General features: G+C 38.3%; 2 protein-coding genes and 1 long non-coding RNA gene across 12 annotated transcripts in view; 1 reads left to right on the top strand and 2 right to left on the bottom strand.

The window, feature by feature from the left end:
- The window catches only part of LOC105204377 (single-stranded DNA-binding protein 3), a 20278-nt gene extending 5461 nt beyond the window's left edge, over positions 1–14817 (bottom strand). The window contains exons 1-14 of one of the 6 annotated variants that reach the window (XM_011173442.3): positions 14587–14817; positions 12395–12467; positions 12242–12303; positions 12074–12158; positions 11874–11915; positions 11567–11653; positions 9361–9468; positions 8799–8873; positions 8520–8568; positions 7775–7804; positions 6392–6603; positions 6118–6288; positions 5537–5737; positions 3609–4111 (exon numbers count right to left, since the gene is read on the bottom strand). In XM_011173442.3, coding sequence (XP_011171744.1) covers positions 4103–4111; positions 5537–5737; positions 6118–6288; positions 6392–6603; positions 7775–7804; positions 8520–8568; positions 8799–8873; positions 9361–9468; positions 11567–11653; positions 11874–11915; positions 12074–12158; positions 12242–12303; positions 12395–12467; positions 14587–14642 — 1260 coding nt within the window. In that variant the 5' untranslated portion in view covers positions 14643–14817 and the 3' untranslated portion in view covers positions 3609–4102. Of the gene's footprint in view, positions 1–3608; positions 4112–5536; positions 5738–6117; positions 6289–6391; positions 6604–7774; positions 7805–8519; positions 8569–8798; positions 8889–9360; positions 9469–11566; positions 11654–11873; positions 11916–12073; positions 12159–12241; positions 12304–12394; positions 12468–14586 lie in introns of those variants that run through there. The other 5 variants (XM_026133806.2, XM_026133807.2, XM_039446563.1 and 2 more) reach the window with 5 other exon arrangements.
- On the top strand, positions 14097–22815 carry LOC105204357 (ubiquitin-like-conjugating enzyme ATG10). Of its 5 annotated transcripts, none has more exons than XM_011173420.3 (5): positions 14097–14234; positions 18454–18575; positions 19807–20053; positions 20537–20702; positions 21089–22815. In XM_011173420.3, exons 2-5 carry the CDS (start codon positions 18468–18470, stop codon positions 21177–21179), a joined length of 612 nt encoding a protein of 203 aa, XP_011171722.1. In that variant the 5' UTR covers positions 14097–14234; positions 18454–18467; the 3' UTR covers positions 21180–22815. The 5 variants fall into 5 exon arrangements, with proteins under 5 accessions (XP_011171722.1, XP_025989595.2, XP_039302500.1 ...); XM_026133810.2 differs by lacking the exon at positions 14097–14234 and adding an exon at positions 14697–15324 and having other exon boundaries at positions 21089–21558; XM_026133811.2 differs by lacking the exon at positions 14097–14234 and adding an exon at positions 17360–17517 and having other exon boundaries at positions 21089–21558.
- LOC113003624 lies at positions 15392–17294 on the bottom strand. Its single transcript, XR_005574274.1, has 2 exons — positions 16533–17294; positions 15392–16453 (listed from the first exon to the last, which is right to left on the bottom strand). It is a non-coding gene; the product is annotated as an uncharacterized LOC113003624 (long non-coding RNA).

The following is a 22815-nucleotide window of genomic DNA, read 5'->3' as shown; positions in this document are numbered from 1 at the left end:
GTTCGGCTTACAACGAGGAGTATATCAAGTAAGTTGGCATTAAGGGTACCAAACCGCGCCAGTCCGTGCCGCGAGGCTCTACCGACGAACGGAGGAACAACGTCGTGCAGAGTAGGTCGACGTTAATGTATCCGCTTGAGGCGGAAACGACAATTACGATTTTCGTCAAACGAATCGCGTTCGAGCTTCGTACCCTCAATGCACCGCTTTGCCGAGTTTGTTTTTTTTTTCTTTTTTCTTCACTCATTGACTCGTGTGCTGTACGTCCTCGCATTAAAAAGAAAAGATTATGCGACTCCACGAGCGCGCGTGTACTTTCTTTTCTCCGTTTGACGTATGAGGCGTAACGGCAAGACGGCAAGTGCTCCGGGATAACGGCAAGCAGTGCGCTCTGCAAGGCTATCCTGCAATGTCTCACGTGACAGGCGGCAATTTCCGATCAAAGTCAAGCTTTAATTACAAGACAAACCCGCCACCAATGTCGTCCGCGCGTTGCAAACTTTACCAAATAACATCTCGTCAATTTTATCACCCCGCGATGTTCGTCATGTCATTTACCACCTGTGCCATGTACTCACGCACACATACATATATATATATATATATATATATATATATATACATACACATACATATATACATATATATATATATATATATATATATATATATACACATATATATATAAATGGTGTGAAGCAGAACACCTCGTTTTCGTAATAATCAATCTGTTAATCCACGAACCCAAACCGAAATGAAAAGCGTTAAAGAACGCTCAGGAACGTTCGCAGCAAGATAGCGTTTTTAAAATAAATAAAATAAAAAAAACAACGAGCCTTCACAACGAGACAATTAAAAGAAAAAAAAAAACTTGCAGCGTCTTGCCGTTTGGTTCCAGAGCATGCACTTGCGCATACGCACATTCATTCCTCTCTTCTCTTTCTCTCTCCCTCTCACCCGCATTCTCTCCGTGTATTTTTTTCTTCGTTTTTTTTTACATAAAATTCCATTCGATGTCTCGGCACTATAAGTTAATTTAAACATAACTAATAGCAGCACAGTATAGTCCAGTACTGACCTATAATCAATGCGGACGGATGGATTCCGGGAAAATCTCTCGCTTCTCACCCTCATCGCATTTTTATCTTCCTTTTCTCTATCTATACTCGCTCTCTAAGGTTCAGTACTCGCATGTCTACGTATCTTATATTCATACAAAAATATTAACGTTTGCATATGTATATATATATATATATATATATATATATAATATATATATATATATATATATAAAATATACATATATAATAAGCATGCGAAATAAGGAATACTATGCTTTATATATATATATATATATATATATATATATATATTTATATATAATATATATTTTTCTTATATACTTCTTTTTTTCTCTCAAGTACTTCGTTTAAGCTACCTGCAATAAATCATTCGCCTCGCAATATCGCGTAATCTCGAGCTGCCGAACTACCGTTCGCTGAGAGGTCCGCCTCTAATCGTTGTACAATGTCAATCGGCCACCAGTGTCAAGGGTGAAAGCTACGATCGATTAATTTACATGAATAGTCGTTACTCGAGTCGCATCAAATCTCAACGATTAATAGTACGTGGACTAAAAATTCTGCTTTCAAAAGAGAGAGATTCCACCCCCTTCGTATTACGAGCTGTGAACGCTAAAAATTGAGCAAGTGACGAGCTTTATATTTACTTTGCACGAGAAACAACGGTGAAATAACTAAGCACTAACGAGCCACGCGAAACACGCGTCGACTGATTCCGCACGGATTTAAATAGGAACAACTCTAATTACAGTATGTTGCCGCACGGATCCATAAGAGAACTATTAGAAGCACAACGCGACGTCGCTGTTGATCTGTTCGTTCAAAAAATTTCGACACTCCGATTGAAAAAGCGCGAATTGGCTATCGGAGTTATTCTACAATAACACGCGAGCTTCTCTCGTCAAAAATCATTGTCAATCCGTCGTGATCGTTTCTATACATTCAACTTTGCTTCGCGAGCAAGAAACGGTAATTGGCGTGTATCTCGTGACTGAAACGTACGTACAATATATCAATTTCCATTCGCAATGCTAAAGACGACTGCAAGAAGGATACAGAGCGCCTGCTTCTGGTATCGGGAATAGACTGTGAGCAAATAGTTGAAGGGATCCGGTCCGAGCTTGCTTAGACTGTTCATCTTATTACAGAGTCTCGTGATCGTTATTGCAAGATGTGTGAAAGTTGAGACCGCTAGAGATTCACGTGAGTATAAGGAGACCGCGCGGGATACCCTCTCCTCTCGGGGGGAGAGGATTATCACCTGCCGTAAAATCGTTTACAATTTACACCGCTAACTCTATAATATGCAATGAAGAACAGGTCAAACATCAGTAGAACTCACAAGGGGGATCCGGGAGCAGTGCATCAGCAATTTTAATAAAATTTTATGGATGTGTAGTATTCACTTACACATTTACTACAGTAAAGCTGTAAGTTGCAAAAATTAAACATTCTCGAGAAAATGACGATTAAATATTTCCAGCACCTATAGTACCGTTACAGCTTTTAGCTTTTTTATAAGGTCCAAACAAAAGAAAACAATAACAAAACCGTTTTACTACGTCGCTGACTCGACAATCGTTCTTCTAACGGTACGATGGATGAAAATATTTAATCGTCATTTTCTCGAGAATGCTTAATTTTTGCAACTTACGGCTTTACTGTAATAAATGTGCGAGTGAGTACTATACGCCCACAAAAATTTTTTTTAAATCGGTAATGCACTGCTAGACGAGTTCCCCTTGTCAGAATAGTACGTTCGAAATTAAGAAAATGAAATTAAAAAGAAAACAAGAGTGTAAAAATCGAGTAATAATTATGCGATCAATAATCACAGTAGCAGACAGAGTTATATACGTATATCCTATCGTATTTGTGTATGTGTGAATAATGTGTATGTGTTTTCGTGTTTTATGTAACAATCTCCACGTGATTTTTCAGGCACCTTTACTTAAGATCTATATATGTATAATTGTCAAATAAATATAAATAATAGAAAATAATCTGACAAATCTTAAGTAAATATCAACTAGCTTCCGTAATAAAATATAGGCATAATCCAGGGACTGAAGATCGAAATAACTTTACTAGTAATTATTCCGATATCGTGTTTACCACACATATTCTTATCAAATCTTATAAAATAATTAATTATATCATTCTATACCAAAGGCAATTTTTTACAACCAAAATAGCAAACTTTTACGTTACAAAAAAGAAAAGTATCAATTTAATATTTAAGTAGTAGTACAAATAATATAATAATAGTAATATTGTTATAATATTAAAAAGCTATGTATAACAATATTATTTATATTAATATTATATATGTATACTAATATAATAATATTTATACTAATTGATTTTTTATTTTGGTTAATATTATATAATAATCAAAATAAAAATTAATTAGTATAATTATTATATAATATATTATATATTATATAGTGTTGTATATTATATATTTCAATTACATATTTCAATTATAAAACAGCAAAATACCGTCAAGTAATATTTTCAATAACGTTTTCAATCCCTGGTATATTCATAGTAACATTTAAAAAAAAAATAATTATGAAAATGAATATATCTAGTCTTGCAACCTTTTGAGTATTTAAAGAAAGCATATACATATCATATTCCTATACACGGCAAGGCGCGCGTGTAAGAATAATCGTTGTTCAAGTATTTGTGCCACTTAGAGATAGCAGTTCAATTAATGAGCGCTTAAGTGCTAATCCTAATCGAGCAGGAGCAATCGATAACGACCGCACGTTACGCTGCGTTTGACACGAGTTATTACTTTTCTTTTTTTTCTCTTTCGCTCTGACTTGCTACAAGCTTGAACCGCCTGGCGAAACTACATGTGCCGGACTATAGCGAAACTAGCCGGAACGCACCGTGGAACACGTGAATACGCAGCGAATCCGCGTACGATGCTTTTCCGCATTACATGTATATAACCGGCACACCACGTCTAGCGGCATCTACGAACTCGGGGCTGGCTCCAAGGCGACTTTTTAAAAAAACTGTCGAGAATACAGAGAAGGTGCACGTACGTGATTACTGATAACTCTTTTCGCAAGGCTCGCAAGGAACGTCCGCGACGCCGTCTCTTTTCAGATTACGACAAAACTTTGTGAATTGTGCAAGATAACTGAAGCTTAAAAAAAACACGTTTCTTTATTACTCAAAGAAACTTCCGTTTAAAAGATGAAATCACGCATAAGTACAATAAAAACAGTATTTGAAAAGAAAATATTTTTAACAGAGCGTCAAATAGAATTAAAATGATAATAAAAATTGTATGTATAAAATTATATATATAGAGCTCTATTGTTCAATAATTTATAAAAATAAAGTTTAAATAAATTTACAAATATTATTTTAGAGATCAATCTGATTCCAGCCTTACAAGTGCAAATTTTCTTTAATAAAATACTGTCGATTATTCTCAATTCGGATAAATCACCAAAGTTTCAACAAAATCAAAGATGAAAGCGTCGTGACTGTTCCTTGTCATATCCTACTGATAATCTCATATAACAACATATAAGATTAACACGTAAAATCGTGTTCACCATTGACTTAAAAGTCGATTACTTTGTCGTACGAAAGTAATTTGATATTTCACCTTATAAAGCACGCAGAAAGAACTAGAGACACTTCTATATATAAATTATTTATAAAAAAATTAATATAAATAAAATTTTTAAAACAAATTCTAAATAGATGTGTAATTTGTAATTATAAATTTGTAAAAATAATATTATGTTAAACAAGAATACATTTTACACAATATCAATCTCTTTTTCAAAATTCGATAATTATAAATTAAATTTATATATATATAACAAGATACATTATTATTAACATCATATTGATATTAATATTAAATCTCACCTTTTTCTGCCCGCTTTATAACTGTATCGTTAGACGTATTGTTAGTGTGATAGTAGTTAGATAATTTCAGCGAATATATGGTTATAACAAATATTAGATGCGACCAAATGACGCTGATTAAATTTACCAAAATACCATGTGACGCGTGATTAAACAGAACACCTTCCGAAAAATTTATAGGGACAAATGATACTCTGTAAGAAAGCATTAACAAGCCTGTTGGAGCAAGGCTGAGGATAAATCCCTTGAACGAGACTGAACCCATATTATTTTAGCAAAATACGTGAATATCCGCCGTATTGATAGAAGCGCTTGTGGCTGTTAATTGAGATGATTAGAAGGGCTCTAAGTTGTAACATGAATCCGTATGCCACAAAAATATGATAATAATTAAGAAAGATAACAATTTAAAATAAATTTTTGAAAATTTAATCATTAAATATATATAAAAGTGATGAATAAAACAGGCGATAAAACAATGACATACAAATCCACGACAACACGTCGAGTAACCATTAGAAAAAGTTGTTAAACAACCTGTGCATACTTACATTCTCTCCAGGAGCTCCAAATCCACCCAGATTATAATCACCCATTCCGCTACCGCTATCTTCCCGTGGTGTTCCAGGACCACCGTTCGCTGGACTGTTTTTCATTCCGTCGAGACCATCACCGTTTAGAACCGGACCCATTGTATTAGGACCCATAGGACCCATTGGACCACCTTCAGGTCCGCCGCTCATTGGAAAATCCTAAAATGTGTTTATAATATCATCTCGCTTGCACGTAAATCCTTTGAATATTAATCATTTGTTTGTTTCATAAATTATTATTTAATCATAACTCTCTCTCTCTCTCTCTCTCTCTCTCTCTCTCTCTATATATATATATATATATATATATATATATATATATACACACAGGATGATTATTAATGACTGCTTTCATGTTTTACCCTAGGAGCATGATTTACCGACGGATACGTATTTCTAACATATTATTATATTAGAAATTACAAATGCGTGCTCCTATGGTAAAAAGTGAAAACAGTCATTAATAATCATCCTGTATATATATATATATATATATATATATATAAAAATTATTTATAAATTATTATTTAATAACTTACACCCGGCATATTTCCACCAGGTACGGGCTTCATCATGGTATACATGTTTTCCCCTCCGCTATTGCTACTATCCTGTGGGCTAGGCATAATAGGTGTACCAGGTCCTGGCGGCCCCGTTGATCCAGGCGGCCCTCCGTAGTTACCCGGCGATGACGACGAATAATTCATTGGCTTCACATCACAATCAACAAATGTTAGGTATTTATAATCATTAAATTAAAATTAATATTAAAAATATATCGAGAAAGAAAAGTTGATATATATTTATGCATACCGTAGATGTGTTGGGTTGCCACTGTTGTCTACCACCCGGAGCGGCCATACTCATTGGTGGCATTCCAGGGCCTCCTGGCCCACCTGGACCCAAAGTACTACTAGGCGGTGGACCTCTCATACCTGGACCATAACTTCCAGGACCCATCGGTCCCATTCCCGGTCCTCGCGGAGGATTCATTCTTGGATTCATTGGATTCATTCCCGGAGGACCTATGATAGAAGGTAAAATTTGGTAAATTCAATCGTTATATATCGGGAATGTTAACGTTTGTTCTAGTTTTATGTTAATGCTAACAGCTAATTACGATTTTGTGAACTAAACGATAAAAATCGTGAATTTATAAACTAATCTAAGATAAAATAACTTGTGTATAAGATTGCGCTTCGTGTGCGATGTAACATTAAGTGCGGGTTCAAAGTGCCGAAAATTGAGAGTCATGCTTTGCCAAAGTCGAGCTCGAGATAAAGCCGGTGGATGACATGCCGGTTAAAGCAACTGTCACCACACAAATTAACATAGTGAAAAGCTCATGCTAAAGATAGAAACAACATAGTACTAAATTGCAAACAATTATTAATTAACTTAGTATTCAAAAGTAAAAAAAAAGATAAAAATAATTTTTGTTAACTCTATTATTGAAAATTCTTAAAAGATCTAATGCCAGATAAAAGCAACTTCTTTCTTTATGCGATAGCATATTGTGTAACACCCATAGATCATAATTAAAAATTATTTCGTAAAAACATAACGTAACATGGTAATTAATATTCTAAGAATATAATTGTTAAACACAAACATGATCAGCCTATCTTTTCCATTTGCATGTAGCATGATCTCATAATGCGCAAACATTTTCCATTAAATGTATAAGCTTGTTATAACACATCAATACAGATATATTTTATGTTTATTTAAATATATCCATTTTTTTCAACAAAAAAAGTTCCGCAAAAATGATGCATTTGTATGTACAATTATTGTAGATATATATTTATATGTTCATGAATATTTTTAACTCCAATGTAACATTTTGCACACATATATTAGCAAAGATATTTTTTAAACGTGAAACAACAAGGTTATTGTATATCTCACAAAGTTATTGTATATATTGTGCGAAACAAATTTCTTGTAAACTATATAGAAATATCACTTGTTATACACATAACTATGTACACTTCTAATATACTTAATTGCGATTGTCATGCTGGATGCTAGTTCGGATGAGCAAATCATTTTGCAAAAGAGCAAAGCCGGTGTTCTTTTCTAATTATCTTTATATGAAAATGAAAATAAAAAAAAAAATTAAAGGCAAGGAGGAGAAAAAATAAAAGTTAGGCTTGACTAAGTCATGTGAGTGTGATTTGGGTTGCTTCCTACCTTGCCACCCTACAAATTCTCCAGCTTCGCCTGAGGAACACAAGAGCACACATTAGTACGGCAGGTAGGTAAGATCGGGTTCATGGTGGTAAAGCCTAGTTATTTTGCAGTGGTATAGCAGATGAAATTATTTCTGAATTTAATATAACAACATTTATTAAGAATTATTCAAAAGTTATTCTTGAACATTATCATAAATTTTGACAGCTATGTGTTTAACTGAATCATATAAATGTATTGAGAGCCAAGCCATTTATATCTATATTTATTTATACATAGAAACTCATATTTTTATATCTGAGAATATTCATTAATTTGTTATACTTTAAAAACAGAATATTGTAAATTATATTTTTTTCGAATCTAATTGTGAAATGATAAAATACATATCATATGTATACATGAATTACTTGTAAAAAAAATAACAAATATATATATATAAAAGCACAAAAAATAAAATATTTAATAAAGAGAACCATTGAAATACATACTTACATACTAATTACACAAGACTGAATATATCTAACAGTAACAATCGAACGCAAACTACACCACTGCTTGTAACTAGACAATTCAAAAACCAATCCACTCCACATCACAGCAATCCAATCCAATTTAAAATATTACTTATTCGTTTATTGCTGTGTGGTTTTTGGTACGCATGCGTCTATGCCATTCTTCTCTCACAACTCTCATCAATGCCAGAAAAAAGTAATGTAATACTGGCACATAAATGATCTCTTACCTTGCCTGGTAGGATCCATACTATTTGGCATCATTGGCTGTCCCGGTGGCTGTAAAAAAAAAAATAACAAAAACTTATATACTTAAATTTTGTATATGTATACAAAATTTATAACTTGTGTGTGTGTGTACACTTAAATATATAAATATATTTAAAAATTAAAATTACAAAAACATGAATTATGGTCACGTATTATTTTATTTACTTGTTCAAACCATTTTCAAATATTAATAGAAATTTATGAAAGCACTTAATCCTAATATCTGTTTTTATACTTACTCCATTAAAGTCATTTCCCATTTGTGGCATACGTACTCCAGGTCGTGGTCCTGCTGGATATCTAGGGCCCATAAACTGTAACAAAGAAAACTAGCATTCATTAAATTAATCACGTAACAAAACTTATTAATTTCAGTCATAATTGCAAGGTGTAAATTAAGTATCCATAAAGTCAATCATGATTACTATACACAGAATTGACTAGATATAGTATAAATATCAGGCAGCCACAATAAGCAATCCGTGAGATGATAGGCCATAAAATATGCATTTCAAGTTCATCGCAGCACATTAGTTGGTTATATCATTACACAATGCAGATGAGAGATTCATTTATCGTAAATGTAAACATAATATTCTAAACTATCGTAGAAGTCTTTCGATAAATCCTGTGCAATATATTTCTGTATAAAACCAACATCACGAAAAACATCACGAAGAAAACAATTATAGCGAATGTAACGACGATTATGAAATTCAACTGTACCATGATATGGTGCGATGACATAGCGGAACAAGTGATTCTTCATGAGTGAGAGTGTATGTGTTGAATGAGGCTTACCTGAGTGGACATCATCTGCGAGTGTGGGGGCGGGGGTGGCTGGGGGTGCTGGGGGGATGGCTGTGATGAGGGGTGTGTGGGCGGAGATGGTCGCATTGTCGAGTTGTTCTGCAACAAGCAACGCAAACGACAGACATGTAGCAACACTGCGATCCAGGCAACAGCTAGACTAGAAGGCTTTGGGGATGATTGTGTTAATACTATGATCGATTTCAGCATCTTAAGTTATCCGAAAGTTGTAATTAGGAAAATATCGTTCTAATGACATTTCAGTGTCTGTCGTTGTGTACCTTCTTTTCATAATTACAACCTATATGCGAAATCACTTTTAACATTAAACTGTGAAACGAGACATACAAGAATATGAAAAGATGCCAATCAGTTATAAAATGTACAACGTTATAGAATGTAAAACGACTTCGTTGAAAAGATATGATGACTCCTAAGCATTGCAGGATACCTATGTATGTAGAGAGATCTAGAAACAAACTGTACCGCTTATATATTGTGTAGCACATTATCTTTGTCTAATCTAGTAGGGGACGACTACTTTGACAAGCAATGTATGATTTTTCTTGATCTTCTTGTGTTTCCATATACATTTTCATATAATTATATTTTTATATTATTTTATATTTTCTATATATAATGAATAGCTGATACAAATGTTATTATTAAGATATCAATAAAAGATTGAAAATTTCTATCTTCGTATAATCTGCGTCTTCAACAAGTATATATGACCAATGAATTACAAAATTATGGAATTATATATTATACATATTTACACGTATGTCTCATATACTTTAAAATTTTCAAATCTTTTATAAACTTTTTTTATAAATTATATATAATTAATCATATAATATATATAATTAATATCTATGAAATCAACGTTTCAAATAATATAAAAAAAGTCATGGATCACTTGAAACAAAAACTAGACTACATTCTAAGCAGGCTTCCATGTTAGTTGTCCCATACATTTTAAAGAGTATAACTTTGGCTGGCCATGTAATTCAGGAAAGTATTAAAGCTTGTATTTTGCAAAAAAGTTTGCTAAACGTGAAACAGTTATATCTCTACTTGTAATATTCTCATATACTATTGTGACATCGCCAGCACAAAGTAACATACTCTCCATGATATGCTTACTGTACCACAATATTGTGCTCTAAATGTCTTCTAACATCTATATAATCCTGTTCTTCATAGAGTTTCTAGATTTGCTTTATGCGCCAAGAAGATGAAACAGTGAAAATGATACAAGAACGCACATACAAGTATTAGATAGAGAGCAGAGAGAAAGTAAGTACATATATACAGTATAGACAAGCATGACATAAGAACGTCTTTTGAATGTACACTTGTTTCAAAACAAGTTGATCATGACTACGGCTATGTGTGTGTATATTCATCGATAATATAGGGATATATATACTTATTTAAATTATATACCATAAAAAATTGTATAACATATAACACGTTTTTCCAACTCAATAAAAAAAAATTTGTTTTTTTAATGATCGGTTCTGTCACTTATTTAAAAAAATATTTCTCATTTTTTTCTATTATTTTTAAACAATAAGTTAAATATTAACAAAGACTTTATTCATGTAGGTTTTCTTTTAATCTATTAAATAAAATTGCTATCTTTTAACTATTAGATTTGATAACAATGTTTATTACTTTATTTTAAAATAGCTTAAATTATTACGCTTTGAGTTTTATTAAAGTATTATGCTTTGAATCAAGTGTAAATTTTAAACAAGAACTATGCATAACAATAATAAACACGACTGTGTATGTAACACACACACATACACATATATCTAGTGTGTAGAAATATACGTATGTATTAGATTAATATAATTATTTTAAATTTATCTTAAATTTATTATTTATCTTAAATAGTTTAATTTAAAACATTAGTATCTTTTTCTTAAATCTGATAATTTTTTTTAGCAAATCCTACTTGAAATCTTAGAAAAGATACAATTACTATAAGTAATAAATTGAAATAGTATTATTTAATTCATTAAGTTTATCAAAATCTATTTCAACAAATGTAATAAATGCAATTAAAATATAATTATGTGACAACCGATTTAATTAAAGAATATTTTTCACTTTATGTATTCTGTAAATAAAAAATAAAAAAAAACAAATGATATAGACATTTTTATGTTATTAAATAAAAACTCACTGGGAAGAAAGCAGGAGGCATGGGACCACCAGGCATTCCGTCATTTGGTGGCATTTGACCAATTGGAGATGGGGCTGGTCCAGCATTCTGTAAAAATTTCGTAATTTTAGTCCTCAATGTTTCATTGTTTCTTTGCGAAAGAATTTAAATTTAATGTTAAAAACATGTTAAAGGTTTAAAAAAGTATATTTAGACAATTATAGTTTTTTATAATTATCAATGTAAATATGCGTTAAAATGAAAAGTTTAAACATGTATGTTTAATGACATGAATTAATATATTTGATACAAAAATGTTTCAACTTACGTGTGCGATGCCATTGACGTTATAAGCACTATTCACAAAACCCTGATAACAGAACACATATAACATATAAGTAATATATAAAATATTACAAACTTGTGCATATATTATATTTAATATTAAAATTGTTACTTCGATATTCAAAAGTCAATAATAATTGTATGCAAAGTACAAAAAAGTATTATGGCTGTTAATATAATTACATAATCATGAAATGCTTTGGCCTCACTGCTGTGTTCACAAGAGTCTCTTCTCTCGGGCGCTGCGCAGTACAGATCCCAAAAGACACTAAAAAGAAATTTTACAATAATTATTTTATCCCGAAATACACTTGTGATATTTCCTTCACTGGTAATGCGACGTGTACTTACCACCACCAAGAGTGTAAAAACCCAGGTGGTTCTCCCAGTGTAATGTTCTTCTCCCATCGGATCTAGACAGGCAAAGTAAATCACATTGTAGTAAAGTTATATACAAGAATGTGTTGAGTATTTGCAAAGATCAGAAAGAATTATTCTATATACCTCGGACAAGAACGTTTGTGCTGCTTTTTGTGCTCCTACATGTAACAAGTACTCATACACGTAAAGAGCCAACCTGAAAGCATGATTAGCAATTAAACATTTTTAAGTAAGAAAACAATTTCGATAGAACAAAAAAATAACCCTAATCCAAGTAATATTTTTCGCAACAAATTTTTTACTTTTTTCGGGGTAAGGGGATTTTAAAGACGTAAGTTAGCATCACTATTATTAAATTAATTTTTAATCTAGAAGAACTGTGTTTGAAACCGAAAGTAACGACGCGCAGTTCAAAAATTTTAAATTAAAACATAAAATATTATTTCAGCACGAAGCTGGGCATCTTGCTATGATAGCCTCGGCCTATTCTTAGTTAATTCGAAAAAACAAACTTCGAGACAGAGAGGAGGAGCGCGAAAAGGCAGGCGATCGAATTACGCAAACGAGGAATCAGTATTCGTCATTGGTCTTTCTCTTTCTCTCTCTTTTTTTAGAAAGCCCGTACTTAAGTTGCTTGTCGACAATAGCGTTTCTTCACGCGTCCATCCGTTAAACGTGAAGTTAACGCCGACTTTCCCCGCGCAAGGCAGTAGTATAAGGTAAACGCCGCGGCTAGGTGTATCGCGCGTGCAAGTGAGCGGAGCCGCGCGCATTGCACCAAGAGAAGCGCGCCGGCGATACAAACATGGCGCGGGAATCGGAAACCACCGATCGGCGGCGAATCGGAGCGGAGCAGCGGGCGCGTACGCGGCACCGCTCGCGGTGAGTGACAGCGCGCGCGGATCAATCGCCTCTCGCGAGAAAGCGGGTTACGCACACGAATCTCGCCGTCGCGTCGCGGTCGAGTCTATTTCGTTTTTCCAGCCTCGATTTTTCGGCCTCGAAGCGCCGGGTGCGCGTTCCACGAGTCTCTCGGATCGAACGAGCTCGACCGACTGACCGACCGACCGATCGATCGATCGATCGAATTACAATTCGCGACCGCGTCGCAATTAGGGCCACGGTCTAGAAAGGGTCGACGTATCTCGCGAGTCGGAGTTAATTGCAACTGTTACGGCAATCAGTCGCATCGGCGGTTTATGACCGGCTAATTCCAGTTAACGACTTCCCCCGACCCCATTCCGCAGCTAGAACGCGTTAAGCCTCTTCATTCAAGTTTCTCGCTCCTCAAACAAACGTCGTACGCCATGCGACACAGCGGTGAAAGATGAGAAGGAAATGAGAACGCGAGAAATGAAATCTTAGCTTGTAAAAAAGTCAAATCGCTGGCGTGACAGCAAGTTTTCTCGCTTGTCGATCGATCGATCGCATTTTGCGCAAGTGCAACTTTGCTCTGTAAAATTGTTACATTCACGCATAATGCGATTGATCAATTGAAGTGAAAAACTAACCTATCACCCGATAGCGTTCACGCGGTTGATCGAAATGACAATTTCGAATCGAAGCAAATAGTACCGCGATCGCCGATCGATTAATTATAATTCAGCTTTCTAAATCAGCGCGATTTAATCACCGACCGATCTCGGTATCGCCAATGCATCGTTTCGCGCCACTCGGATCCCGACATTCGATCGGGAATCGGCACGAAGGCGGGGATTCGAGGGTTCGCGCGACTTCTCGCGAGTTTTCTCTCGGTGATGGCGCGTGTCGACGCGATCGAGCCTTTCGCGCGTCAAGTCTCGAATCGATCTCGCGGGGAGAAAGGGGAACCGACGGGAGGATGCGACGGTGGTTGATGGAAGGAGCAGGGGGAAAAGAGAACATCGTACACGTTCGAATGAGAAACGCACAAAGAGGAAAGCGGGAGAGGAAGGAAGACAAACGAATGGCTCATCGGCCATCGGTAGGTAAACTGGATTAACCCGACGAACCGGGTTCTCCGGTCGCGATATACGCTCGCGATGTACGCTCGGAGCAAAAAGAACCGGCGACGGCGAAGGGGGTGGTGGGAGCGCAGAGGGGGGGAGGAGGAGGAGGAGAAGGGAGGGTGGAGGGAGAGCCCGCGCGGATGGAACGAGCGGGGGCTAGGTGCGCGGGGGGAGGAGAATCAGGAGGCCGAGAAAAATGGAGTTATACGCGAACGATCAATGGCCGGTCGGAATTTTCACGATGGAACACCAATCATCTTTATTTTTTCCTCTCTCTCTCTCTCTCTCTCTCTCTCTGTCTTTTCTGCATCGCTGGCGAATACGTACTTTTCTCTCGCCTGAGAATCCGAGGGCACTGACGACCCTTTTCCCTTCGCGTACATGGTCGCCGTGGTGGCCGGTCAATGCTTCAAGCGTAAACACAAGTGCGCTCCGCCTGTTCCTTCGAACGCGAAGCCGCTGGACGGCCTGGAGTGATGAAAAGAACGGGAGATCGGGGATTCGCGCGCGCGCTACGCGCGTTTCCCCGTGTACGGTGGCGGCGGCAGCGGCGGCGGCGGCGGCGGCGGCGGCGGCGGCGGCGGCGGCGACGGCGTCTGTCTCGCTCACCCGAGCGAACGGCGAACGGTAATCGCCCGGCGCACGCTTACGTCGTCGACGTGCAACGTCGTGTCAAACGAAACGAGACCCGCGAGGAAAAGGTGCACACACTCGGTCGCCTCAGTCCACACGTCCCTCTCTCTTTATCACTCTGTCTCTGTCTCACTCCGCCACACGCATACACACACACACGCACACACTCAGAAAGGAGGATCGCGGGAGGTGTTTCCGTTTCTCTCTCTCTCTCTTTCTCTCTCCTTCCTCCGCACCGTTTCTCCGTGCCTCTTGCTGGCTCGCTCGCTCACTCGCGCACCGACAAGAACTTCTCCTCCGTCCCGCTTTCCGTCGCGTCACGTCACGAACACGTCGCGTCACAATTGGAGCGAGGTGCCTGCTGCTGCGCGATACTGGAGGGACACGGTACGACGCATCACGACGTCGCCGTCGTAATCGTCAGCGATTCAGGTGCGTCGCTGCGGGCGCCTCGTCGTCGTCGTTGTCGTGGTTGTCGTCGCCACCACTGTCGCCGACCAAGTTCTCATCGTTCTTCCGTACTTAATTCCAGCAACCTCGTCGTCTTTCCGGTATCGTGCCACCGTAGGCCTCGCGTTCCACTCTTGCGCGCGTTCTATTGTCTTCGACCGCGAGCACGACCCTGCTGCTCACTCGCTGTCGCTGTCGCCGTCGACGTCGACGTCGTCGTCGTCGTCGTCGTCGTCGTCGTCGTCGTTGTCGTTATCGTTATCGTCCGTTCACTTCACCGTTGCTCGCACTTCACTAATCACTGTCGTTGCCTTCGACTCTCTACCGCGCATCGCAACGTCGTCGTGATCGTTGTCGTTATTGTTGTCATTACCGCCGCCGAGCGCGGCTCTCGTCCTCGGCGAATCTCGCTTTGTCGCGCGCGCTCCGACCGAGAGCGTCTCGCAACACGGGAACGGTGTATCACTGCGGCCGCACGATGTACATAACGCATACGTGCTACGTGCGCGCGCGCAAGCACATAACACACACGACTCACACAGGCGCGCGCGCAGCTACCACCGACACACACTCACGACGCGCGACACGTAAACTTCACGCAGCGAAGTTACGCGCACGCACGAGTCGCGTACGCGCACACGCACACCCGCGCACACGCCTAACGGAGAGACGGAAACCGCGCGCGCGGGAGAGACGTTCACGGGTGCGAGAGAGCAAAGAGTGGGAGCGAGACTGAACTTACTGCCGTGTAAACACGAGCCAGTTCGGAAGTAGTGTGACTCGTAGATTTCGCACGCGTTGCACGACTACACGCAGATGAGTCGACGGGGTATACCACACCACCCCGCTCACCCCGTTGCCCTCTCACAAACTGTGTCTATCCTCGTTACGCTTTGTCTCTCTCGTTCACTCGTTTCTTCCTTCGTACGCCCGTTCCCCTCTCGCTCTCGATCACTCGCTCGTATCGATGCACTGTCCTCGTCCCTTGCACCGGCCGGGAACGGCGTGCGCGCGCATCGCCGTTTGTTATGCCAATGCCGTACGAGTGACTCGAAAAACGGGGGGACGAGCAAAGTCCCACTTTGCCTTTGTCATTTTTTTTTTCGTATTCCTAGATACAAACGAATATTCCGCCGATCGTAACTCGAAAGAATTGTTTACTTAAGACCGCCTTGATAGCCGTGTCGTACCTTCGTGCGAGTGATTTCTCGACGCGTGAATCTTGTGTCAGTTATTGTTGCTATCGCATTCTCACAGAGAGATTTATTGAAAGTAACGCGCGAAAATCAATGCTACAATCTTAAAACATTTTAGAGAAAATACAGCTTTATCCATTTTTCAGGCTTATATCAAAATTTGAATCAATCTTACTATTCTACTATTGTTAAAAAACTGACCTGAGACACCGTTATTTTAGGAATTTTCTAGCGTAAAACACACAGAATCAATCTGTCTTTATCTCTCGTCGAATAACAAAGACAGAATGACACCTGTGTCTCTTGCTGAAAGCTCCTTTTATTTTCAATGATTTGTCTTAGATTTAATGGCATTCTTTACACTAAAACAAAGAAAGTTTCCAAACAAGGATCATACTATTCTATGTATTTCTATACTTTTTTATCTACGTGTATACAAAACGAATTAAGAATCTGCAATTTTAAAAAAGACGTAACATATGTCAATCAAATTTTCAATGAATTTAAATTTTTGGAAATATTTTATTGTAAAAATATTTTATTGTAAAAAATTACATAGCCAAAAATTTGTCTGAAATTAATAAGTGAATAAAAATAAAATGCCAGCTTTGTTGTGACTAATGGCTCTTTCCAACATTAGACATACTTCGTTTGATGCAATTGTGATACATGTACTATTTGTATCTGTTAACTTTACTATCATTCGTTTTTAAGTTACGAAATGTTTGTCCAATACTTTTAACAAATTAGTAAATTGCATTATTTTATCTGCTGGCCTTGCGTTACATTAATCTAAACCTTATTAATAACGGTAACAGCTCGGCGTGCCAGAGTAACGCGCGTTATCTCGTCGAGCGGATTGGCGGAGCGCGCGTTTTCTGCGCGCCATGGACATTTCTCGTGAAAAAAATCTTTGCAGAATCATCGTCGTCATTGTCAGTGAACCGGCCTCCTACGACATATCGCCGCATCGCCGCTCGTATGGAATAACGTCATTGTTATTAAAAATGCGTTACGCGATATTGGGATAGGTCGATACTTCGAATTTGCGATAAAGGCGCAGGCGTAAAACAAGCGAGAAATTCTGTCGCGCGACGACACGCCGACGGCACCACATTGTCGAATAAAGGACGAAGCTGTCCCAAAAAGGACTCGCGGACGAAAGGTGGCGAAGGAGGGAGGGAACGAAAAGGGGCGAAACTCGCGCTCTTGCGCCCGCTCGCGGTACGGCACTGGCTTAACTCCGCAATCCGATTGGAGCGCGACTGATGAACACACACAGACGTATAATGCACCGGTACACGCACACACCATCGAGTGTACTATTGGCGCGGCGGCGTGCGTACGTCGACAGTCCCTGGTAGCGAGGGAGAAGGACGTGGCGGGACGAGGGCAACGCGCGATGCGGGAGTAGGAAAGCGAGGTGCGGGACCCGATTATGCCCGAACATCAGCGGACGCGTCCGACGCGAAATAGTCGACAATTGACGCGATAGAGAGTTTGGCGAGAAGGTAGCGGCAAGAGGGGAGGGGGAACGAGAGGAGGCACGCTGTTCTCTCGGGTGAACCGCTTCCCCTTTTTCAATTTTATCATGCGATCGACGTCGCAGCTCGGACTCGTCGCTACGCGAAATTAGACGAAATCTTCTATAATTCTGTTATGTCTTCTCCGCCTCTCTCTCTTTCTCTCCCTCTTCCTCCTTGCCCGTTCCAGCGACGCTACCGAGATAAATCGTGTGAGACAGCGTTAATCGATAAAAATTGTATAGAGGATTGAGATCATCGAGGTGCCGTCCCGAAACTCGAAAACAGAATACGCGAAAATGTTGAAAGCAACAATTGCGGAAAAGCCTTTACAGCTGTTGCGCGTTGCATATAAATGGTAATTCAGACAAAATAAATTTCTCGATGTTTAGACTTCGTGCTACTGATGGACGGCCCAGGCACAGTTACATGGGAAGAATTCCTCGAGAATGCAGAAAGGTTTCTAGTTGTTTCAGACAAGATATCGGATAGATGGAAGCTCTACGGAGACAAGGTATATCGTCAAGTCACTCGCGCGCGCGCATATGTATATAGTATATATGTTACAGTCAATTTGATTAATTTGGGTATTATGTTTAATGGCCAGTCAAAATAGTCATAATATGCCCATTAGTTCTAAGACGTTTAAATAACGAAAACATATATGTATTTAAATTAATCAAAGAACCGGTTATTATAGATTGTGCCCACCGATAAGTAGACAATGTGATTAATGTTGTAAGATTAAAAATATAAATTTATTCTTTTCTATTAATCATTTTGATCGAACATATGAGAAATTATTCACATTGGTCGATCATTATGTTTCTATTTAAATAATTCCCAATTATTCAAATTGCCCATAACACACACACACACACACGCGCGCGCGGGCGTTTACGTGTGTGTATATATATATATATATATATATATATATATATATATATATATATATAGAGAGAGAGAGAGAGAGAGAGAGAGAACAAATAGTAATTTTCAAATTGGATTAGATAACTCGACAAGTTATATAAAAAAAACACATTTAAATTAATATTTAATTGCTTAAATAAGATATTCTTAAATACAGATAACTTTTCTATCGTAGCTCAAATGCAAATACCATTAAAACAACTTAATTATAACATTAGATAAAACGTCAATAAAGTTTAAATTTGTTTCTATCATTTTCTGAGTTTTTTAAAAATACGAATTGTTAATGAAATTCACAATAATTCATTTTTGCGCTATTTATTATAAATATATAAAAATCGTAAAAAAAACTTAATAAATCGAGTATTTAAACATTTTAATTTTTTTTTTTTTTTAAGTTGTAAAATGTAATAACATGTAAAAATTCAAAATGTGATATTATTTACGACCTCTTCAGGGACAAGTTACAACTTAAACGCAGAACGATTGAGAAATATATTCCCAGTGAGCAAGAAACATTAAAGCAAATTTAGAAATGTTGATCTTATGTGTGTATTTTTTGAACGTTTTGAAATAATATCGTGTAAACATTTCAAAAGGATTATTCGATACATGATTTTTTTTAAACATTGTTGAAATGTTTTAAAAACATCTCCACGTCATGGTCAAAGTTTGTTCATATTGGTGTTGTACATGTTTGAAAACGTTATTGAATATCGTTAAAATAATAGTAATTTTATTTCATTGAATTTATTGCATCCCGTGTCATTTAGCGTTATTTTCATGTTCTCATGTTAAAAATTATATACGCTTAGGATATTCCTGGACAAGCTTATCTAGCCAGGAGAACCAAATGCTTCGTACCGAGCGAGTCGATCGTGAGAAAGGAAGGATCGACCTATGACGACGGCGACGACGATGCCGAGGAGTTTCAGGTGAAATTTCGGGAAGACCCACACGAGGCTACCTCCGCGAGCGAAATTCCTTTCATCATCGAGCACCACATTCTGTGGTCTATTAGCTACAGCGTCCCAGTTCTCTTCTTCAATGGATGGAAATCAGGTAACCACCCAGAGCGACCATACAGCTATTCGCATTGACCACTTGGAAAAAGATCTATTAACCGTCACGGGACTTTCGTAGAAGAAAGGGCTATTGCCAAAAGAAGGAAGTATATCGAAATCGTCTATGTAGGCGAAAAAAGGTGTAGTACGCGACGCCTTTTCGAAATTTCGAAAATTGCGGGAACAGAAGATACCTGAAATTTGCGATTGCCGGCGCCGTGCATTCACGCTATCCCTGCCTCGCGTGCATCGTTTTATTGATTATAAACGCAAACCTGCCCGACTATTTCAATATTCGCGCAGATCTGCCGACGGTATTAATTAATCCCGATAACGCATTTTAACGGCGCGGAAATGCGTCATATATGTCGTTTAGATTAATTAACATCATTTTTTTACGCATTCATTCAGCGAGAGGAGCCAATTGTCGTGAGAGACCTGACGTGCATTTTTCTTTTCATTTTGTTCTCTTTTTTTTTAGATTTCGTCGGTATTAACCCGGTGAGCGTAAACGAGGCTCAGACGGTCTACGGTTCCGAATTAAATTACACGGAATTATCACAAGCGATTCACCCTATCGTCGGCACACCGTTCCTACAATTACATCCATGTCTGTCGCAGGAGTTATTGCGGACTATGCCGAACAGGTGAGGCGCGGCATATTAAGCGACAGAAAAATTACGAAGAGAACAGCTACACGCGAAAAGAATTTGAACAATTTTCCTTAAGCATCTAAAAGTTTCGTTGAAAACAGATCTAAAAATAATTTTATTGGACCATAAAAATAATTATGGCTTTCGAGCATAATGAACAGTGCTGCAAAACAATTTCGACATTCTAATGGCAATCAATTTGAGAATTCGGTATAATTATTTTTATGATCCAGCAAAAAATTATTTTCATAGATCTGTATCCTATAAATAAATTTTTAGATACTTTAGCAAAACCATTTTTTCCGTGTATGTAAATATAATTTTACATCCTACTTCCCTGAATAATTCTTGTTTATCGTGAATTTTCACAAATGTTGCAGCAAGAATAAACTCGTCAGCTGGCTAAGCTGCGTGGCGTCTGCGGCCCTAAATCTCAAAATACGTCCGGAATACTTTGAACTGACTCACTGAAACTTCGTCTCGAGCATTCTAAGGGCCGATGAACATTCTAAAACCTGTAAATATTTCTGTGCGAGCATTGTTCTAACTGTACTGAAAGAAAGAGAAAGCGAGGCGTATTCTACCTTTGTGACTCTAAAGTCATCACTCTAACGACTGGCGACCGGTCATTCAAACTCGTTTGCTTGCAGGTACCTGTAACGTACAGGGAAAAATCGATTTTTTTGATGCGCGTAAAAATTTGCTATTAAAAATAATTTTTTGTTGAAATTGAAAATAATTAAGACGCTCGAAAAGCTAGAATGTTATAAATTTTTTGTAGCATTTCTCATGTTTGAATATCCATCACAATAATTTTGGATGGTCTAATAAAATTGTTTTTAGATCTGTATTCAGTTAAGTTTTCAGACACTTCGGTAAACTCGTTCTTTCTGCGTAAGAAATGTTTCGAGAGATTATCCTATGAGGAGAACCTGTCGGTCTCATCTCTATTCGAGAGTAGGCGAATGATTCCAGTCACGAATATTCGATGGCAACGACGATTCGAGTGGAATCCGTTCGCGGACGTCGACATGGCGGATCTAGCATTGACCCATACGGCGGGCCGAATAAATTGCTCGCAAATGGGCGACGTTTTGCGTTCGCGCGCGGGGGCGGAGGGAAAACAGGGGGGAAGCGGAGAGCAAAAGAGGCTAGAGCGTGGAAAAGAGAGCATGCAATTAATACGACCGCGGACACGTGCGCGCGCGCACGGCAATTAAACCGTACAAAGACGCATTTGCGTGCGGCCCCGGGAATATTCGTTCTCGACGAACGCGCAGTTTTTCGTATACGCACAAGTATATGTACAGTCGGTTGCGTTAACGATGTCCGGGGACACGTGGGCGGTTAACGCGCTTCTCGTCAATTCCCTTTTTGCTCTTTGCGATGAACGAACGACGGTAATCGAATCGTACGATTAATTGCGTGACGAAATATGATTCTCTGAAATACTGCGAGGAGAAAAGAAAGAGAGAGAGCGAGAGAGAGAGAGAACGAGAGGCAATGTTATTAGGCACCGTTAACGTAGCCAGTTGTACGCAGCGCTCCCGTCCTCGCGCTCGCATCCGCGCATTCGCGTCGCACGCGTACCAGCGGTTCTCATCCGAGCCGCGACGAACACTTACCGATTAATAATCCCGTTAGCCTCGGTCCCTCTGATCCATCCGGATTCGGCCCGCGCGTGTAACGAACGTTCGCCTTACGAAACACGTGCCGCTCTAAATTACAATAGCAAATGTACGTTATTCATGTTATTCGACCTCCATTCTGATGGTTCTCCTGCAAATAAAAAGAGAAATATTGAGGTTATTCTTTATTCTCAGTGACGAGATGGAAAGAGAGCAGGAAGAAGGAAGGGCTAAAATCGTGTTTCGGCAACTCGAGCCGCCCCGATGTTTGTCGAGAGCTAATCGATATGGCTTTTATACATCGATCGCGAATCGGAGAATGCACGGATTTCTCATTTGTTAAACTTACATTATATTTGTTAATATCTAAGGCCTTTCTATTATGGACTAAAAGCTCGAACTACAGCCATTAGAAAAAAAAACTGATTACTAAACAAATGCGTAACCCACGCATATAATAAATTAATTTATTTAGTTAA

This window comes from Solenopsis invicta, chromosome 3, assembly GCF_016802725.1.
Source record: "Solenopsis invicta isolate M01_SB chromosome 3, UNIL_Sinv_3.0, whole genome shotgun sequence".
NCBI classification, from domain to species: Eukaryota; Metazoa; Arthropoda; class Insecta; order Hymenoptera; family Formicidae; genus Solenopsis; species Solenopsis invicta.
The sequence above is the reverse complement of the archived record's forward strand: the minus strand, read 5'-3'. Positions and strand labels throughout refer to the sequence as shown.

Bases quoted from the DNA above. Each gene is read 5' to 3' on its own strand.
- LOC105204357 (XM_026133810.2), top strand. From the start codon at position 14,736: ATGAAAAGAACGGGAGATCGGGGATTCGCGCGCGCGCTACGCGCGTTT. The intron at 15,325-18,453 runs GTGCGTCGCTGC...CTCGATGTTTAG, and splicing joins CGTAATCGTCAGCGATTCAG to ACTTCGTGCTACTGATGGAC. The intron at 20,703-21,088 runs GTGAGGCGCGGC...CAAATGTTGCAG, and splicing joins TTGCGGACTATGCCGAACAG to CAAGAATAAACTCGTCAGCT.